This window comes from Ammodytes marinus, assembly GCF_949987685.1.
Source record: "Ammodytes marinus genome assembly, chromosome: 6".
Classification (NCBI taxonomy): Eukaryota; Metazoa; Chordata; class Actinopteri; order Uranoscopiformes; family Ammodytidae; genus Ammodytes; species Ammodytes marinus.
The window spans coordinates 20,708,943-20,728,137 of NC_137235.1; the positions used below are offsets into that span (position 1 = coordinate 20,708,943).

The 19,195-nt window shown below is 41.3% G+C and overlaps 1 protein-coding gene across 1 annotated transcript; it reads left to right on the forward strand.

Moving 5' to 3' along the window:
* Nucleotides 1-712: 712 nt before the first annotated feature.
* tdrd7a (tudor domain containing 7 a) lies at nucleotides 713-18,282 on the forward strand (the record flags this gene model as incomplete). The annotated part of the gene is made up of 20 exons (XM_080028831.1): nucleotides 713-916; nucleotides 1,046-1,190; nucleotides 1,640-1,754; nucleotides 2,313-2,350; nucleotides 2,846-2,886; nucleotides 3,468-3,638; nucleotides 6,120-6,860; nucleotides 7,124-7,320; nucleotides 7,793-7,985; nucleotides 8,185-8,296; nucleotides 8,462-8,673; nucleotides 9,031-9,165; nucleotides 10,565-10,648; nucleotides 10,808-10,942; nucleotides 11,234-11,344; nucleotides 11,665-11,848; nucleotides 13,031-13,200; nucleotides 14,667-14,860; nucleotides 17,719-17,879; nucleotides 18,050-18,282. 20 exons carry the CDS (start codon nucleotides 713-715, stop codon nucleotides 18,280-18,282), a joined length of 3,576 nt encoding a protein of 1,191 aa, XP_079884957.1.
* Nucleotides 18,283-19,195: the final 913 nt, after the last annotated feature.

Here is a 19,195-nt window from a genome sequence, read left to right on the forward strand (position 1 = left end):
TCGTGGCGGGTACTACAGACCCACTTAGTTTGCCCAACTGCCTTTTGTTTGATAACCTGATTTAACGTTCCCTTAATATTGATGGTTTTTATGGTACTTTTATTATAAGGCCACTTAATAAAATAGGACGTTTGCATTATCCCATGTATCAATGTACTTGCCACGTCTATTAAGACCATGCTGCTTGGTGTTTGCACTTGAAATTAAGATTGATTGAAAGTGATGACTATAACTGCTCAGCTCGCGTTAAGCTGCACCCCACATGTTAAATGCGGATATAAACTATGTTTTGCAAATAAAATAAACATTTAAAACTTGTTTGGAGAAGAAATCCTGCAAGACTTTAAACTGGCATTCAATATAAGTTTATATCTATGCTTTTGATCCATCTCAGCTTCTGTTATGTCATCAATGCTGCACTATTTAAGCTTTCTGTGTGCTTTTTAATTCATTGAATAATGAATCATCACAAACCCACACGTAATGTGGAAGGATGTGATGCTTTTTCCTCTCTTTAAAAGTAGAAACAGTTAGCTCTAATATGTTGGCCAACGCATTTAAAATGAAACATGATGCTTTGGAAACACTCTTTTCAGGGGGTGAATCTTACATCTCCTATTTGAGTGTTTTGAGCAAGTCACTTAATCAGATGTTTCCAATGTGCTTTTCATACTCCACATAGCATCTCTGATGTTCATGTGTATTTTTCAGGATGTCGGACGGCGAGTCCGTCAAGAAAATGTTGCGGTCTGTGCTGCAGTCCAGCAAGACCGGCGTGTCTGTGAGCCGACTCCCGTCAGAGTATCGCTCACTGTGCGGAGAGAACATCCCGCTGAGGAAGCTGGGCTTCACTGACCTGGAGGCCTACCTTAGGAGTATCCCCTCTGTGGTTCGCATGGAGTACCGCTTGGGTGAGGTGAGGATTGTTCTTTTTTCTTCTTCTTTTTATTTCCTCGGGTTTAAGGCCATTATCTCACCTAGTTGTGAATTTACTTAGTCAGACGTGGTGTGAATGTAGAAGTGTAATAATAAATCTGCTTCCTAGATGAAATGCTTTGCTGCAGTGTGTCGAGAGACGGCCCACATTGCCGAGATGGTGGCCAAGCAGAAGACTGCCAAGAAGTCTGGTCGTTCCCAATTTGTCACCGGCAGGATGAGATTCAAACCTTCCAACCCATACATGCTCAATGGTAGACACTTTGTGAACATGGTGCTTTGTTTCTCACAAAAGGGGCTCTGCCTCTGCAAAGGGCATCATATTAAGAGAGTAGCAAGAGATTTTTAATAGCCTTGTTTGTTTCCTAGTTTATTATTACTTAAAATCTACTTCATGATATTGAAGGGTCTTAAGGTTTATTGTGTTTTTTATTGCCCTCCTCCCAGTATAGAGTAACTATTGGTATCTTGTAGTAGTGGGCGACAGATATGGTTTTTTCAATGGCTGATACCGATATTAAGGGAACAGGTCAGCCAATATATAATGCCCATACCACATTATAATATATATATATTTTTTGCATTTGTTAAAATACAACAAATAATAACAAATTGTCATCATGCATCAAATATTTCAATGTATCTTACTTTTTTTGGTTTCTTGCCCTAACCTGACCTATTGCCCCCCATTCCGTGCTTTTAGTGAGGCCGAGTTCCTCTCTTCGCCAACCCACGAAGTTTGGTGCCTCTAACTGGATAGCCAACCATTCTCCGTCCAATGGTGGCTACAGAAGCTCCAGTGCTTCAGGAGACTACAGGTGAACAATATATATATAAAAAAAAAAATGCCGAATGCAAAGTAATTTGCTTTCGGTAAATTACATTTTCTGCCATTCATGCTATGAAGCATTTAATGGGAATATATTTTCTATGTGATCATCAGACAGTCGGACCAAAGGCTTAGCACCAGCATTTCCGTCGAACGCAGACAACCAACTTTTCAACCAGCAGTTGAACACAACCCTTTTCAACTACCTGTTAAACAGTATGCTGTGCCTGACAGGTAACCAACATGTAGACAAACTATCTGCAGCTAAACCCTGATTTGTTAATTGAAAAGCTGTAATGCTACAACTATTTTAATTATACTGATTGTTAAAATGCTTGTAGGAGATTATTTTAATGTAATAGAAGTGATGTAGTCATTTCAGTCTTAAAGTTTACAGTTGAGAAAAATATCAAGATTGCTATGTAAGGATATTTTGGAATGTGTGGGTGTTATATGAATATATGATATAAAACCAGCACAAGCTTTATTGAATTGTTTTGGATTGAATCCAAGCATGCTGCCTAAAATAGTTCCATATTGTCAACAGAAAAGAGAAGAGCCTGGCAAACTGCCAGCAGCCTACAGGTATGTGGGACATCTTTGAAATTGTCATATTATTGGAATATATTCAGAATGTCATATTTTTGTAAGTTTGACCTAATTCTTGTTAGATATTTCTGTGTTTTTCACACTTTCAAATGTTTTATCAGCCAAAAACATTCTTGGGTTGGGTAACAGGCTCAGCAACCATCACTGAAAACTACATATCGATGCAGAACTCTGGAAGATTTTCAACTTTAAATGCGTTTTCATACACATATCAAAAAATAAATTTCCCCCTGACTCAAATATATTTTATTATTGCATAATAAAGATGCACACTTAATTTATGGCCTACAGTGGAGCTTTATTCAATTTAGAAATTGCACTTGACAACTGAGTGCCTATTTATGAAAAAACAACCAACAATCACACAGCGTCACAATATACAAAGGACCAGATAATTGTGCTTTATGTAGCTTCAAGTGATTGTCAGGAGAGCACTTGCTAAACTTTCTTTCTTGGTGCAATGTTTCACAGAGAGGCCTCCTGAACAATACTCCAGACCCAACCAATCCCAGGTATTTTCTTTTTTTGAAATTTTCTTTTTATTTGTTTTTCAGAGTGAATGAGAACAAACAGACAAAGAACACATAGGGCAAGCATGGGCCATACTAGAGTGCAAGAATAAATTAAAAGAAGGACAGGAAAATGTACAATTAAAGTGGGTAACATTCCTCACAGTGTTCAGACAATTTCTTTCGTTTTGCTACTTGTGTCCAATTTGTTCTCAAAATGACTTAACAGCCTACAATTGAATTACATTGCACTGTATTTTGTGTAGTCCTAATTGCATCCCTAATACAATGTGTGTAAATGGTTGATGCTAAATGAAGGGGTAATTCCAAATTGATTTCCCTTGTCCTGCTGCTCCGTGTTAATGTATAAGAAATGGAGGAACAGGCCCTTCTTGTTACTTTTTTTATTTTGTCCAAAAATCCTTTAGGGTGCTTCTAGCCAAACCGCAAAAGTTAACTGAATTCACACAAATTAGACAAATTATTATTTGAATTGTGAAATAAAAAATAATCTAACCCCGACTCGAAAAAAAGAACAGCAAAACTCTTGTAGTGATTTAATCATGTGAAATCTCCCCATGCAGTCTGGTCCATATAACGTGGAACTAGTGAAGAGGAGAATGACTCAGCTCCTGGAGAAATATTGCAGTGGATTGTGGATGTCCAAACTATTAGGGGTCTACAAGGAAATGTTCAATCAGGAGCTCCCATCTCAGGTGCTTACAGACCTGAAGGATTGGAAACACATCTGTATGGTGAGTCGGTAGCTTTAGGCAACTCATTATACCCCAAATCAAATTACATAGGTGTGAAGCCTTATATAATATCTGACATTATTTAAATACACAAGTTGTTGAAGGTAGTAGTAGTTTTAAAGGAGAAGTAAGTGATATGGTCCTCCTAGCTAACTTCCTGTCAGTGCACTTAGCAGTCCCCCCTCGTCCCTATGTCGTCACCACATGAACGTGCAGACGTCTTCGTCAGATAGTGCCGCGATGGAGAGCAGCGAGTCATCGTTCACGGGCACAGAGACCCGCCTCTTTATAGCGCTCTGTGTCTTGATTGGATAAAACGAGTGGGATACTCAAAATTTTAACTGACAATGGCCGCGTTTCCCAGATTCGTTAAGAGACTCTTTGGGCTATGTACTTCTTTGGAGCGCTCTTAAGAACGCTGTCAAAGAAGAATGCGTTTCCCAGATTCGTTCTTAGCGAAAGTAGTACTTTCACTAAGACGGAACTGTACGATGGAGCTGACCCACTCTTTCAACCTTCTTAGCGACCAAATCGTCAGTGATCATGCCGCGTCAGGGAAATTTATTTCCTCCACTTTTCGAAATAATAAAACAATGTTCAATGCGGACCTGGCGCAATAAACATAAACTAATATTAGTAGAGAAAAAAAATGTTTTAATGAATTACACGTTTACGTTTTCCACACACGAGTTTATAGTACTACACATAAAAAAACATCAACAACCCTGTGGCATTTGAGAGATATCAAGGAAACAGATTTAATTGAACTCAGCTGAACCTCATCCAGAGCGGCTCCACCTGCTTTAAAGGCGTTGCCAAAGTCCGCGCGTGTGAGAAACCATGGCTGCAATACAACACGTTATCGCTGCGAACCAACAGCCTCGCCGTGCGCGAAGCCAGACGGTTTACATAAATGCATACGTGCGTCGGCACTCCCCCCCACTGGACGTGCTATCAGACCGGGCCGCCAGGCAAAGTACCGGCTGCCCCGTGCAGAGATCCAACGGCTGATCACTCTGGTGTCTCCACACACATGCAATTTTTCCTTCAGCCCGGAGATGCAGCTTCTGGCTGCGCTGCGTTTGTAAGAACATATCAACCTCTTCTGAGGTCCAACAACCCCCAGCCCCTACCCCTTTACCACCAGTCACCAAGCACTGATCACTAAACCATAAACCCACAACCACCACATCACCCATATCAACTGTCAGGCCTGAAGGCTGAAATAAATAAACAGAACCAGCAGATGTAGGCTACATGTAACGTCCTGCACACTATGAGTATTGCTGCAGTGTCCGGGTGCTTTACCTGAAAGTCTGGCACTGGAATGCTGTTGAAAGGGCGCACAATACGCACACGTCATTAACCTACGCTTAGATAAATTACAAATTGCCTGGGACTTTTTGTTGCTATAGGTTTGACACCCTCATTTCAATGCAAAATGATCCACACAATACATGGTTGAAAAGGAAACCAAAGTAGTTTATTGAAACCATATGGGGGAGGGGTTACTCCGCGCTGTCTTTACTGGGCGTCTGCATCACCTGCAACGAAGGCAGATTGATTAGTGAAACCTTCGCACTCTTCCTTTTTGTTTGGTTCTGGAACTCCTGCCACTTCTTCCTCACAGCACGCCAGTCACGCAGGCCACATGGGCTGGAGGGGGACATATTTTCGGCTATGGCCTGCCTAACACGGTTCTTCAACGTGATGTTCTTTTTGCCCCTTGTTCCCCCGAATAAAACTGCCCGGTGCTGCCAGACCTCGTCCACTAAGACGCCCATCTCCTCCGCGGTAAACGACGGTGCCCGCTTGTTTCTTTTGCTTCCGCTTTCTTCCACTCTCACATGTGTGCCTATCCACGGGGTATATATGCGCTAATGGGCTTGATTACTACTTGGATACACTTGTTGCCACACACACACCCGCATCCACACCCCCCCCCACACACACACGATACATGCGTAGCCTAATTCCACCTGTGTGGGGGAGACCACGGGGCGCTGTGTGTGACTTATGCGCTGATAAAGAGGTGGGTGATCGATTCGCCTGGCATCGATTTATTCAGTCTCAGCACCACTGCGGTGGACAGCTCCCACCAAAGAACTTCTTTCGCTTCATCTTACGCGTTCTCCAAAGAAGGCACTTAAGATGCCATCTGGGAAACGCCCGTATCTTAGCGCTCCTTCTTTGGCGAACCTTTCTTTCAACCCTTCTTTGGTCCCAAAGAACGATCAAATCTGGGAAACGCGGCCAATAACTGCAAAGCTGAATGACCTGGAGACCTATCTTATATACTGCACATACTGTGTAAGTGATTACTATAGAGAGATTAAACTTGAATATTGATAAAACATATCACTTCTCCTTTAAGCTGCTTTCAAAGACAGTTGACGGTTTCATCAGTGTGTTTTGTCAACCTGTAGCCAACCTTTACAATTGATGGTAATGTCTTTCATTCTCTCTGTCTCTGACTCACAGGTGGAGAAAAGTTCCAGCACTTGCCGATCTGACCGCCTGATCTACCCTCCTCTGCCTCCCAAGCCTTCGACTGTCCCTGGAAGTATGACAACCAGCAACCCTCAATTATCACCCACTAATTCAAGCTCTGACACCACACCCATTTATTCACGTCCCTCAACACCAGAACCTTCCACTGCTCTCCCTCCTTCCCCTGAACCAAGACTTTCCCCTAAAAGCCCTTTGGCTAAGCCGACCTTCATTTTTCCTCCCCAACCTGTCACTGCCTCTTCAGGCAAACAGTTTTCTTCAGTCACTCTGCGCAGCCCTGCCCACAACCCAGCTCTTGCTCCCCGGCTGCCCCCGGCCAATGGTAATCATCACAGCATGTCTACAGCTACTTTCAAGCACCACCAGAACACTAAGCTTGCGCCTGCCTGGGCTTGCCCTCCAACAACCAACACTTACCCCCTTCAACCTGGCCCTGATATTTTACCCCTTTTGAAAGTTACTTTCTCCCCTTCCTTGGAATTGGCCCCCTCTCCTCCCTCAAAATCTCCTGCTGTTCTGGTGTCAGCTGAGGTGCGTCAGAGACTAACGGAGCTTCTGTCCATGTATACTCATGGTCTGTGGGCCCGCGCTTTGCCCAAATTGTTCATGGACACATACAAGGTGCCATTCCCCGAACATATTCTGGACAATTTGTCTCTTTTGCTGGATGTATGCACTGTGGAGTACCCCATCTTGCATGACAAAAAGAAGGTAAGTGAATGAGAGGGCACAGCGTGTACCAGAATTATCAGGACGTACAAGCTAAGAAAGATTTCAAGACTAGTTTAAAATGAATTTTTCTTATCCTCACAGTTGATATGCACATGTAGTTGCTCTTCAGACAAGCGATAAGTTGAAATGAAGATTTGTGCGGAGCTATACTGCCAGCTATAATACTTCAGAGAGCTCATCTTTTTCTTCAGATATTTGTATCTATAAATGTGTCAGTTTTTGATGTACATTCCTGTGGTCAGGCCATCCTGTATAAATTCAGCAGAGGAGACATGGAAGCCAGTGACAGCCCTGAAAGCCAGCAGTGCACAAGCCATCCCCTTCCCTCTGGTCTGGAGGTCCCGGATCGTGTGGTGCCTCCCCGTCTGGTTCTTCCCTCAGACCAGTACCCCTCCGTGCTGATTACTGATGCCAAGAGCAGCAATGCTGTTACAATAAGGTAAAACACATGTTTTTGTAGTTGTTGTTGTCGTCTCTAAAGCTAAACGGTATCATTTTCGCATAAGTATACACAACAGAAGACACAGAAGATGAGAAGATTATTTTTATTGCAAATTATTACCTTTTAATGAGTAGTTTGTGACCTGCATATCATGTATTGAACCAACAAGCTTCTTTCAATGTAGAACCATTGCTATCTAAACAATGTTGTATTTGATCATGCACCTTTTTTAGTGCAGCACGAAAAGGGATGTATTTTTCCGCTTTAAAAAAATAAATTGATTTAAGGAAGTGCAGAATAATTGTATTGTCTTAAATAGCTCAATCTGGCTATTTTTAGATAATATTAAAATAGAATATGAGCAACTGTGCAGATTTACTTTGCAAATGCAACATCCAGGCAACTGTTTCCTCAAGACTGCCATGTACACATTGAGGAAAGATGAAAACAAGCTTGTCTCTCTTTCCAGGTATGTAGGTGAGAACTACTCCAATGCCCAGGAGGCCATGGAGGATGCCATGCACTCCTTCTACAGCCAAAGCTCCAACCAGCACACTCTGAATGAGCCTGCTGTCGGTCAGCTGGTTGCAGTCAGAGGGGAGGATGGAGATGACCTGGCCAGAGCTCAGGTCATGGAAGTTATGCCCTCCAAAAAGGTCAAGGTAACTTGTTTAGTTAGTTGCATGTAGTTTATTATCAATTTCTATTTTTTAAAGAAAATGCGTTAATCTGTGTCAAAAAGCAACGACAACTTTTTTAGCACTTCATAATGCCCCTTGGTAAGAAATGTCGACTGGAGAATTCAGCGACACAACTTGATTCTGCGGCAAACTGGCTTTGGTCTGTCTGTGTGTTTGCCAGGTATACTATGTGGACTATGGCTTCTCAGTGGAAATCAGTGGGACTAATCTGCTGGAGCTACACCGTGACTTCCTTTCTCTGCCATTCCAGGCTACCAATGTTAGACTTGCAGGTACACAGAAAATTAGGAAACAACTTTAGGACTTGTTTTTGTGTAAATGATTTTAGATGAAAGATGTCACAATAGATAGGCCAATGGGGTGTACGTCATAGGTCAGGGATCACTAATAACCCTGCCTCTCTTATCCTTTCTCTCACTCCATCTTCCTCCTCCCAGGCCTAGAGGCTTTCAGCTCCCATCCCCTGGTGCTGTCCTCCTTGGACAAGTTGGCAGTTGGAACCATTCTGCTGATGGAGACTTTAGAGCCGCGTCAACACAATGAGATGCCTGTCGCAGTGCTGTACGACACTTCACAGGATGATGACATTAACATCAACTCCGCCTGCCTCAAGGCTCTGCAGGACAAGTCCATGAACAACCCTCTGACTGTAAGCCTGTTGGGCCTCACTATATGTAAAGTGCAATACATGAGATCAGGGAGAATCCTGTTAAAACGGCAGTCGGTGCATGTGTCCAAGGCACATGTGCGCATCTAGTTAATTAGCAGCAAAGAGGAACTTTCCCATTATTTTAACATCTCCATTTTACAGCTCAGTTCTACCAGTAAGTGGTGTAGTTCTACCGTTCTCATCCTTTCTTGTCCAACCAAAGTTAGTCATGTGTTGGAGGAACTCAATAATTTGTAGGGTTTTATTTAGTTGAAAATGAAGCCAATGATTGTGAGGTCCTCAGTGTTTTCCTTCCCCGCTGTCTTATCTAACATAAATCTTTCTGTTTTCCTGTAGGTAAATGCTACCTATCAGGATGTGTGTGTCACAAATGTGTGTGCAGATGGTATTATCTACTGCCAGCTGCCCTCCAGAGGAACCGCCAGACTCGGCAAGTTACTAGAAGAAACGGAGGCCATCTTCAACTCCCAGGTAGAATAGTCTTCATAAGTACCTCCATTTGCCTTAGCTCTTCAGTGTTGTAGAATGTTTTACGATGATGATGATATAGAGAATACCAGAAGATTCATTTTCAGGAGTTTGTTCAGTCGGCAGCTTGATGCAGATAGAAGCTGTTTGATCTCATGATAATGTGCATGTTTGAATGAGCATAACTACAGTAAGTTCACTTAGTTATGAAGCATTTTTCAGACTATAAAAAAGACCTGTAAGTAAGTGCGGACAGATGCAGGCCATCAAAGCTATTCGGTTGCCATATATCTTTGTAACCTCTTGGGCATGTTGCGATACATACCACATCCCTATCTGTGATGCTTGAATAGGTATTTTGCCTGATGAAAAAGAAGCTGACATTCCTTGCTGTGCTGTGGCTACATGAACGTCTAAGCCATCTCTCTGATTCCATACACACTTAGCCAAATGTATTACTTCATCTACGGCCGATTTGTTGCAGAATCTGTTCAGATTCTACCTTCAAAGCACTAAATGGTTTGGCTCCCATTTGAATTTAGGGTATGTTTAGCTCATGAGATGGGAGCGGGGGGTCATATCTATGTGTTTACATGTCCACAAACAAATGTAGCTATGGTTTGCGTTCTAGGGATGTGTTACAGATGTTGGTACCCAGAGCTAGAACTGAGTTAGGGAAAAAGGCCTTTAAATATGCTGCGCCTTCTGCCTGGAACACTGTGCAAAAGCAGCTGAAGCTGCCGTAGCTGGTCACCTTGGGAGAATTCAAAGGAATCCTGAAGGACAGAGAAGATAGTTCTCTTGGTCAATGCAATTGTTTGTAAAGCTATTTTCTGATAATGGCCGGGTTTATTCATTCATCCGTCACCAGTTTATTTATTTAATTTATAACTGTACTCATTTCAATCTTCATATAGTCTTGTCCCTGATCTTGTATTGTACTTTACCTGACGTTGAATGTAGTGTATGAGAATTGTGGTTGATTGTACTTATTGTATCATGGTGCTGCCTTCTTGGCCAGGTCATTCTTGAAAAAGAGATTTTAATCTCAATGAATTTTACCTGGTTAAATAAAGGATATTGATTGATTGATTGGGTTCTTAACCCTATATAGAATAAAATTCAGGTTTGTTGAAGGCGATCAGAGGCCCTTTTCAAAGATGGTCTTACGCTTCGATGTGGATGCTTTTCTTGATCTTTCTTTGGCCGTCCACTTTGACCCCTCTCCAGTCAATGCAGTGACCAGTTTTGATTGCACAGCTGCTGAGTATTTGTTTATTCAGTCTCTTTGATGCATTGTTCCCCCCAGCTGCTGCATCGGGTTTAATACACAACTTTTTAGAAATCCTCTCTGCACAGGTAGAAAGTTTTATAATTGTCTCTTTGTGATTGTTCCTACAAGATGACGTCCGAGTCTCTGGTTTCCAAACCCTTCAGTGGCAAGCTCTGTCTAGCACGCTATAAAGGAAAGTGGTCCAGGATGGAGGTAAGAACAGAATCATTGAAATGTGTTTTTTTTTAAGTTAATAATTAAAAAGCTTTGAATTATTTTCAATTAAAAATATTGGGACAATGGTAATTATTTACTAGTTTTCAGGTCATGTTTCTCTCGCACCCACTCGTGTGTTGTTGCCCTTGTTTTCAGATCACGAACATGCATGGCAACAGAGTGATGGAGATCCTCTTCATTGACTTGGGTGTCCCAGTGACTGTAGAGGTCACTGATCTCAGAGAGATCCCCCCCGTGTTCCTAAAAGACTTCACCATCATTCCACCACAGGTCAACTGGGCCAGGAAATGTATCATGTTATCTGTTCATTGATTTGAAGTTTGTAATACTCAAAGGCTGAATAAGGTTTTTCTTTTAACCCTTTTTCCAAAATTATGTTCTCTTCTCAATTTTTCTCTTTTTAACCTTTTTTTATATATACTTGTCCGTCAGTGGATTGTATATCAACTCGCATTGTTTACAAAGATGCCAAGGTTGTGAATCTGTTTAAAAGTGTTTGTGTGATGAAGTTGGCCCTTTGTAACGGCCATCAAGGTTCATAGTTATTGTTGCTCTCTTCAGGCTATTAAATCTCGTCTGGCTGACCTCACTGTTCCGGAGGGAGACTGGAGCCCAGAGGCCGTTCTGTGGGTGAAGGAGGCTCTCCTCAGCTCACAAGATTGTAAAATGAAGGTAACATGCTGTACACCTTTTAACAATAGTTTAATGTTGTAATTTGTAAGATATTCATCTAGATCACTGGCTGGTCAACATGGAGCAGAGTCTCTGAGGAGAAGTACGAGAAGTGAATCCAAAAAGCACTGCGCACATGTTGATTTAGAAAGTATTGAATGCTTGGTGCACTGGGTTAGGGTTGTAGCAGGAGTTGTGTTGATAGAGCTTCTAAATATTATGTAAATATTATATTTTTATTATAACATATATTTCTTTCTTTCTTTCTTTCTTTCTTTCTTTCTTTCTTTCTTTTTTCTCCCTTTCCTCCCTCATTTTAGATCTTGAAATTAGACGAGCACAAAGGAGACTGTTTGGTCTATATGTACCTCTTCCTCGGTGCTGGCAGTCAGGAGCTGGACAAGAGCTTCAACCGTCAGCTGGCGCAGTCAGAGCTGTGGCAGAAACTCACAGCACAAAACAACAACAACACATTCACCAGAAACAACAACAGCGTGGATACAGGTACAATGCTGCCCAAGACATGAAACACTAAGTCCATTCTTGGTAAGTTCCATGTTGTATACATGAACAGGTCTGGACAACTTTTGTTAACTTTTATGACGTTAGGGTTAAGGCAGGGGTGTCAAACTCATTTTCACAAAGGGCCACTCTACGATATGATAATCACACTAAGGGCCAGACTGACATACCTTCTTTTTAATCGAAAAATAAAAAGAACATATCCAAGTAAGTATATAAACTGCGTACAATGGCTAGTTTTCGCTTCAACATTTTTGGGGAACAAATTATAGGTGGGGGATATGGGGGTGCTCCCCCCGAAATTTTTGAATGCCAAACACTTAATTTCCTGCAGTCTGGTGGATTTTTATCCACCGATCTGTGCCTTTTCGGCATCAATTTATGGTGGAAATGTCTTAATTTTTGCAAAGGAAAAGACAACATTCAGGTTCCTGGTGAAACAATTATAAAGGACTATAATGCAGTAAAGGCTCTCGAGCGTCCTGGATTGAGCCACAATATTTATTCTCCTGGATTTTTCAAAACTTTCTGCACATTCAAAACATATCACGTTTTGTTTTTTAGGAATCATGACCCAGCACCAGTGTTAGCTATTTATGACACTTTACATTGGTAATGAAATGCCAAGCCACCATTGGAAACGAAAGGGGTAGGCTTTCAGCAGCTAGCTAACGTTAGCTAGTTGGCTATATTGTAACTTAAAGCAAAAGTTAGAAACCAGATAAGTTTGGCATTAATCCTTAGACACTTGACACAATCAATCATCAATATTAGCATGCTATTTAGCCACATATATTGGCCTATTTACAGCCCTCAGAAAACTGACAGCTCTTCTTAGATGCAAGTTAATCAATTCATGGCTCAAAGTCCTGAGCTGTGGAACTTTCAGCAGACATTCCTAGCTGTAACCCACGTAAGTTTCCTAACAGTTGGGAGCGTATGCGACGTGCGGATATGGCACAGGCTCCATGAAGAATAACATTTTTTTTTTTTTTTTTTTTTCTTCAGAATTTATTCAAATCGGCCGAATTGATTGGCCCGCGGGCCTTGAGTTTGACACATGTGGGTTAAGGCATTAGGACAGTGAGAACTTTTGTGGATCCGTTTTTAAACACAGGATCTATGAATTTAAGGGTGTTTTGTGTGTACCTGTGTGATTTCTAGGTCTGAGTGCTCTGGTGGATAAATTGACTCTAAGCAGCCCGTTCCCAAAACCCATTGAGCAGGCATCACCCTCAGCTGTTTTCGGAGCAGGGGACTCTTCTGTTCCCGTAGCTACCACTCAAACTGGGACAGAGCCGCTTCCCATGCCACCTCCACTGGAGCTCCCTCAGGTAAGTGGAAAAAAATAAAATATAAACCTGTTCTAGGACTCAACTGCCCACTTAATTTTGTTTTTCTATTCAAGAAAGCAATTAATTGTAGCCTGGCATTTCCAGACCTGCCAATAGGCGCTGGCAAATTAAATTTGCTGCGCCTGTTCTGGACACTCCATTGAAGCTCATTAGATATGTCATGAAATCCTGAGCTACCAATCAAATCGTTCTATCTGATATGGGGGGGCTAGAGCCCTTTGTATGGTGCTCTGGGGCGGACGTAACCGGATGACGACAGTGAAGTGCATGCGGCGTCGAAGCCGTGATAGTAAACATCAAAGATGGCTGCGGATAAGTTGTTTGAGTTTGAGGCGGCTTTGGCCTCGGCGTTTTACGATTTGGAAGACGGCACACAAATCTTTCATTAGCAAGTAAGTGGAATGTTCTGTTTTGCCGACCGACCACGGCAAAAGTTTAATTTAACCCATTGATGACTATGGCAATCTAGGATTAATGTCCTTAATGCCTGAGGGTTTTCTGAAAAAATACTACGAATTGTCAACGTCTACCAAAACCTTAATATCTAAGCCTGTGTAGCACATAGAAACATGAAATAAAATACATTTAAAAGGTAAGGTTCACAGGTTTTATTTAAATCAACACATTTTTCTAAAAATCGTCAAAATTAGATGGGGGAGAAAAAATAATAATAAATAATATGAAATATTTAAAAATAATGTGCTAAATGAGGTTATAATCTTGATTCCTTTAAGCATGGATAGTAGTGACTGAGTGTGCAGTGGAGAGAGAAAGATAGATGGATAGAGGAAGGAAGAGATAGCTTTATTTTACAATGACGGTGAATTCTATGCTGCGCGCGCCATGAAAATGCTACGCAGCAGCCGGCAGGAGATACAATTTTGCTTCGCGCAGCAGCCGGCATCAATGGGTTAACAGTTAAACTGCTGTTCGCTAAACGAACGGGGCTTAATACGTCACCTTGTACATCGCTCTGATTGGTTGTAGTGCTATCCAATTTTGTGCAGTGGCATATGAAATGCACGAGTAGGAGCCGCCCCTTGAGTTGGAAATTACTATTGATCGTGGCCAGACCCTCTATCGTTCAAGATATCAGGGTCTGGATTTCCAGGCTAAATTTATTAATGATCTGTGGATAAAATCTACAGCATGTCCGCACTGTCACCAGACTCTAAAAGTGACAGTTTGCTTTAGTAGGCCATAAGGCATAAAATAGTTACTGTATAATCTATAAACAATGTAAATACAATTTATGGTCAAAAAACCTGTGACACAATTTATTGTGACAGAAATTGGAACACAATTTTTTTTACTTGCTATTTGACAGGTAGAAACTGTAGCTGCATACATGGAAAAATAAACCAACCACATTATATCCTTCATCAAACAAATATTTCCTCTAAGCTTTCTGGTAATATATATGCACTACATTGTTCCCCTTTTAGACAGGTCAGAATATGGACGTCTTTGTACCAGTGGCCTGCCACCCTGGTTACTTTGTGCTGCAGCCATGGCAAGACCTGCACAAGCTGGTGGTGTTGATGGGGGAGATGATCCTCTATTACAATCAGACGGCCAAGACAAATACAGACACAGACATCAAGAAAGGAGGGGTCTACGCTGGCAAAATTGACAAGAAGTAAGTCATCAATGTGTTTGCACCTGATGCACACCTGCAGTGTATCAAACCTCTTCTGTTGTTGCTGTAGAATCTTTCTGTAAACACATTATGATGACGAAACAAGTCAAGAGCAGCACTTAATAGAGATCTCACAATTAAACCACAAACGGATCCTTAAGCTTAAGAGGATCTCAGTAGATCTTGGAGAGACTTTGCTGTATAAATTTGCATATATTTATGTATGAAAGCGTTATCTTGATTAGTCTTGTGCTGGCTGTTGTCTCTGTTTTGCTCCCTGCTAGGAATTGATAAAAAAATATATATATATATTAGTGCTGTCAGTTTAACGCGTTATTAACTCCGTTAACGCAAACCCATTTTAACGGCGATCATTTTATCGTGCGTTTAACGCTTGTCATGGCCTAGCAAACCTTGTGGTTTTTTCACAAGCTGTTGAATCAACTAGTAATGTTTGAACAACTGAAACACCACAAACTATACATATGGCTCACAGTTAAGTTACTGTTAATTCAGACGGAACATGTCCTACAGCGTAATTTCACATTAAAATCATTTATCTGGCAAAACGGCTGAACGTCCAGTCAATTCTGACTTTTATTTTGAAGCAGAAACCGGAACCTAGCACTTCCTAGCTCAGCTGCGCGACCTTTACTAGTAGCTTCTTCCATGTGTGAGTCTGGGACTTCGCGGAAAAAGAACAGAAAAGTAAGCTTGTCATTTGCAGAAGTCTTACTTATAACCCTGCGCGCACACCAAAACCTCCATGAATGTTTGTGGCAGCCGGCAGTCATTCATTTTCACTTTAATTTTCGCTACGAAGGGCGACAGAAGCCTCGGCTACAGCAGCACCATAGCAACCACCCCACATACACAAGCGTATAGTGTGTCCACTCCACACAGTCTGAAATAAGCCGTGGATGAAAGACTCCCAAAACATTTAGGCCTACAACAACCAGTTTAATTTAGCCTAAATACTAATTTGTTTTATATAGCCTATGTTGTTTTATGGTTTGGTTTTTAAATAAAAAAAGAAGTTCCAATTATGTTTGTCTATGCTGTTTTGGGGGGGATCTACATTGTGGGCTATTTGCACTGAATTGAAAATTATGATATTGTAGAAGAAATACACAGAATTACAAGGATGTAGAGAATGGGTGTGATAAGAGCATTAAAATTAGAAGAAAATAATGGGACAAAAAGAAATCAAGGGACATTTAGGATAGAATAGATAAAAATGCGATTAATCGCGAGTTAACTATGACATTAATGCGATTAATCGTGATTAAATATTTTAATCGTTTGACAGCACTAATATATATACAGTGGCTTGAAAAAGTATTCATACATAACTTTTCCACATTTTGTCACGTAACAACCACACAGGTACATTTATTTTATTGGGATTTCATGTGATAGAACAACGCAAAGTGGTGCATAATTGTGAAGTGGAATGAAAATGAAACATGGTTTTCAATTTATTTTATTAATAAAAAACTGAAAAATGTGGCGTGCAAAAGTATTCAGCCCCCCTGAGTCAATACGTTGTAGAACCACCTCTCGCTGCAATAACAGCTCCAAGTCTATTTGGGTATGTCTCTACCAGCTTTGTACATCTACTGACTAACATTTTTGCCCATCCTTCTTTGCAAAATAGCTCGAGCTTCAGATTCAGCGTCAGATTGGATGGAAAGCGTCCGTGAACAGCAAGGTTCAAGTCTTTCCAGATATCCTCAATCGTATTTAGGTCTGGACTTTGACTGGGCCATTCCAACACATGACTATGCTTTGATCTAAACCATTCCATTGTAGATATGGCTGTATGTTTAGGGTAGTTGTCCTGCTGTAAGATGAACTTTCACCCCACTCTCAAGTCAGTTGCAGGTTTTCTGCCCTGTATTTGGCTCCATCCATCTTCCCATCAACTCTAACCAGACTTCAATTTTGTTCTCATCTGACCTGAGCACCTTCCTCCAACCCTTGCCACAAACCATTCGGTGGACACAGCATATGCAGATAAGACCAAACTTGAAGTTTCTGGCCTAAATGCAATGTGTGGACGGAAAACTCACACTGCACATAACCCTGAAAACACCATCCCTACCGTGAAACATGGTGGTGGCAGCATCATGCTGTGGGGGTCCTGTTCTTCAGCAGGGACAGGGAAGCAGGTCAAAGTTGATGGGAAGATGGATTGAGCCAAATACAAGGCAGAATAACCTGTTAGAGTCTGCAAAAGACTTGAGACTGGGTGGAGGTTCACCTTCAATGAGGACAACTACCCTAAACATACAGCCATATCTACAATGGAATGGTTTAGATCAAAGCATAGTCATGTGTAAGAATGACCCAGTCAAAGTCCAGACCTAAATCCAATTGAGAATATCTGGAAAGACTTGAAAATTGCTGTTCACAGACACTCTGCATCCAATCTGACGCTGAATCTAAAGCTCAAGCTATTTTGCAAAGATGAACGGGCAAAAATGTCAGTCTGTAGATGTACAAAGCTGGTAGAGACATACCCAAATAGACTTGGAGCTGTAATTGCAGCGATATGTGGTTCCACAACGTATTTACTCAGGGGGGCTGAATACTTTTGCACGCCACACTTTTCAGTGTTATTTATTTAAAAAAAAAAATTTCATAAACATATTTCATTTTCATTCCACTTCACAATTATGCGCCACTTTGTGTTGTTCTATCACATGAAATCCCAATGAAATAAATGTACGTGTGTGGTTGTGACATGACAAAATGTGGAAAAGTTCAAGGGGTATGAATACTTTTTCGAGCCACTGTATATATTTTTTGAAGTTGCTATTGTCTGATTGTTGATGACTCAACCTATCTCTGCCTAGTTGGCACCGCGTGCAAGTGAAGGGGATTCTGGCCAACGGGTTGGTTTCTGTCTTTGAGTTGGACTACGGCAAACATGAGCTAGTCCGCAGTACTCTCCTCCAGCCTCTGATAGAGGAATTCAGACAGCTGCCATTCCAGGCTATCACTGCACAACTGGTTGGTGAGTTGGACCATAATTCTCCTTCAGTGGCTTCACTGGTTTATATGCATGTGCAACACTATTTTCAGAATAAAGTAATTTGTTTTTAGCCATCAGATTAAAATTGCAATTGTATTCCTGTTTATTTTTCAATATTTAACATGATAAGCCCCTCCCATTTGGTCCTGCAGGTGTGAGCGAGCACCACTGGACAGAGGAAGCTGCAATGCTGTTCAGGAACCACGTGGAGGGTCGAGCTCTGGTAGCCCAGGTAGAGAGTGTGCAGGAGATGTCCGAGGTCAAAGGTGAGCAGTGGGAGCGCAGGTTGACTGTTTACCTGGTGGACACTACATCGGACGAGAGGGACCTTTGGATTCACAGCATCATGGCCGACATCGGCGGGGAGCTGTCTTCGGCAAACTAGCATGTCTTTTCAGGCATGTTTGGAGATGAACCAGAAAACTGACCATGTGTCTTCAAGGCTTACTCCCAAAATGAACCACAACCGTTCTTTTCTTTTTCTTAAAACTGAGAAAATGCTAAGGGGACTTTGGAAGCCAACCGTCGCTTTCTCCCCTCAGTTCATTGTCCGCGTTCTGGAAGTTTGATCTTCTCACCAAAGACCTTTTTAAAGGTTTTAGAACGTAGTCGAGTGTTTGCTTTTTCAGAATAGAAGGACTGGAAAATGGCAGCATTTGTCTCATGGGCAATATTGGGAGAAGATGAAAACATTACCGTCAAATGATACTCATGTCAGTGTCAAAATTATTTTGAAACAAACCCAACTCGGTTGTATTCATCAACAATTTTTTGTTCCTTGAAGTTAAATCAGCAGTGTGTTGCATGGTTTGCGTTTGTGTGTGTTTATGGCTCTGTTCCGCCATGTAATTTGATTTTTGTTTTGCCTTATGCATGTATTGGTGTGGCTCCTTTTTGTATTGAATTTAATATGTACATATGTGTTTACATTAATCCAATTCAAGGACTAAACTGCATTTATTTACAAAGTTGTTCAAACTTAACTGATGGGAACATTCTGTAAAAACTGATCCTGTGTTACTTGGCGTAAAATAAGTTGTAATACAGTATTGCTATTGTTTCTAAATTAAAAAAGCCGTTCAGAATGATTTGTTCTATTTAAACATGTAAGCAAAGAAAAAGTGTAGCCTACTTTAGTTTTTTGTTCTGGCAGTATGAGCTCCTACCTCAGGAATGCCAGTGAAATAAAAGAGCTTTTAAGCAAAGTATCTCATTGTCAAAATAGAGAATGATGGTGGATTGTCTACTGGGTAAGAAATTAGAGTGAAACATCAAATGGCTCTTTTGGTCAAGTATGA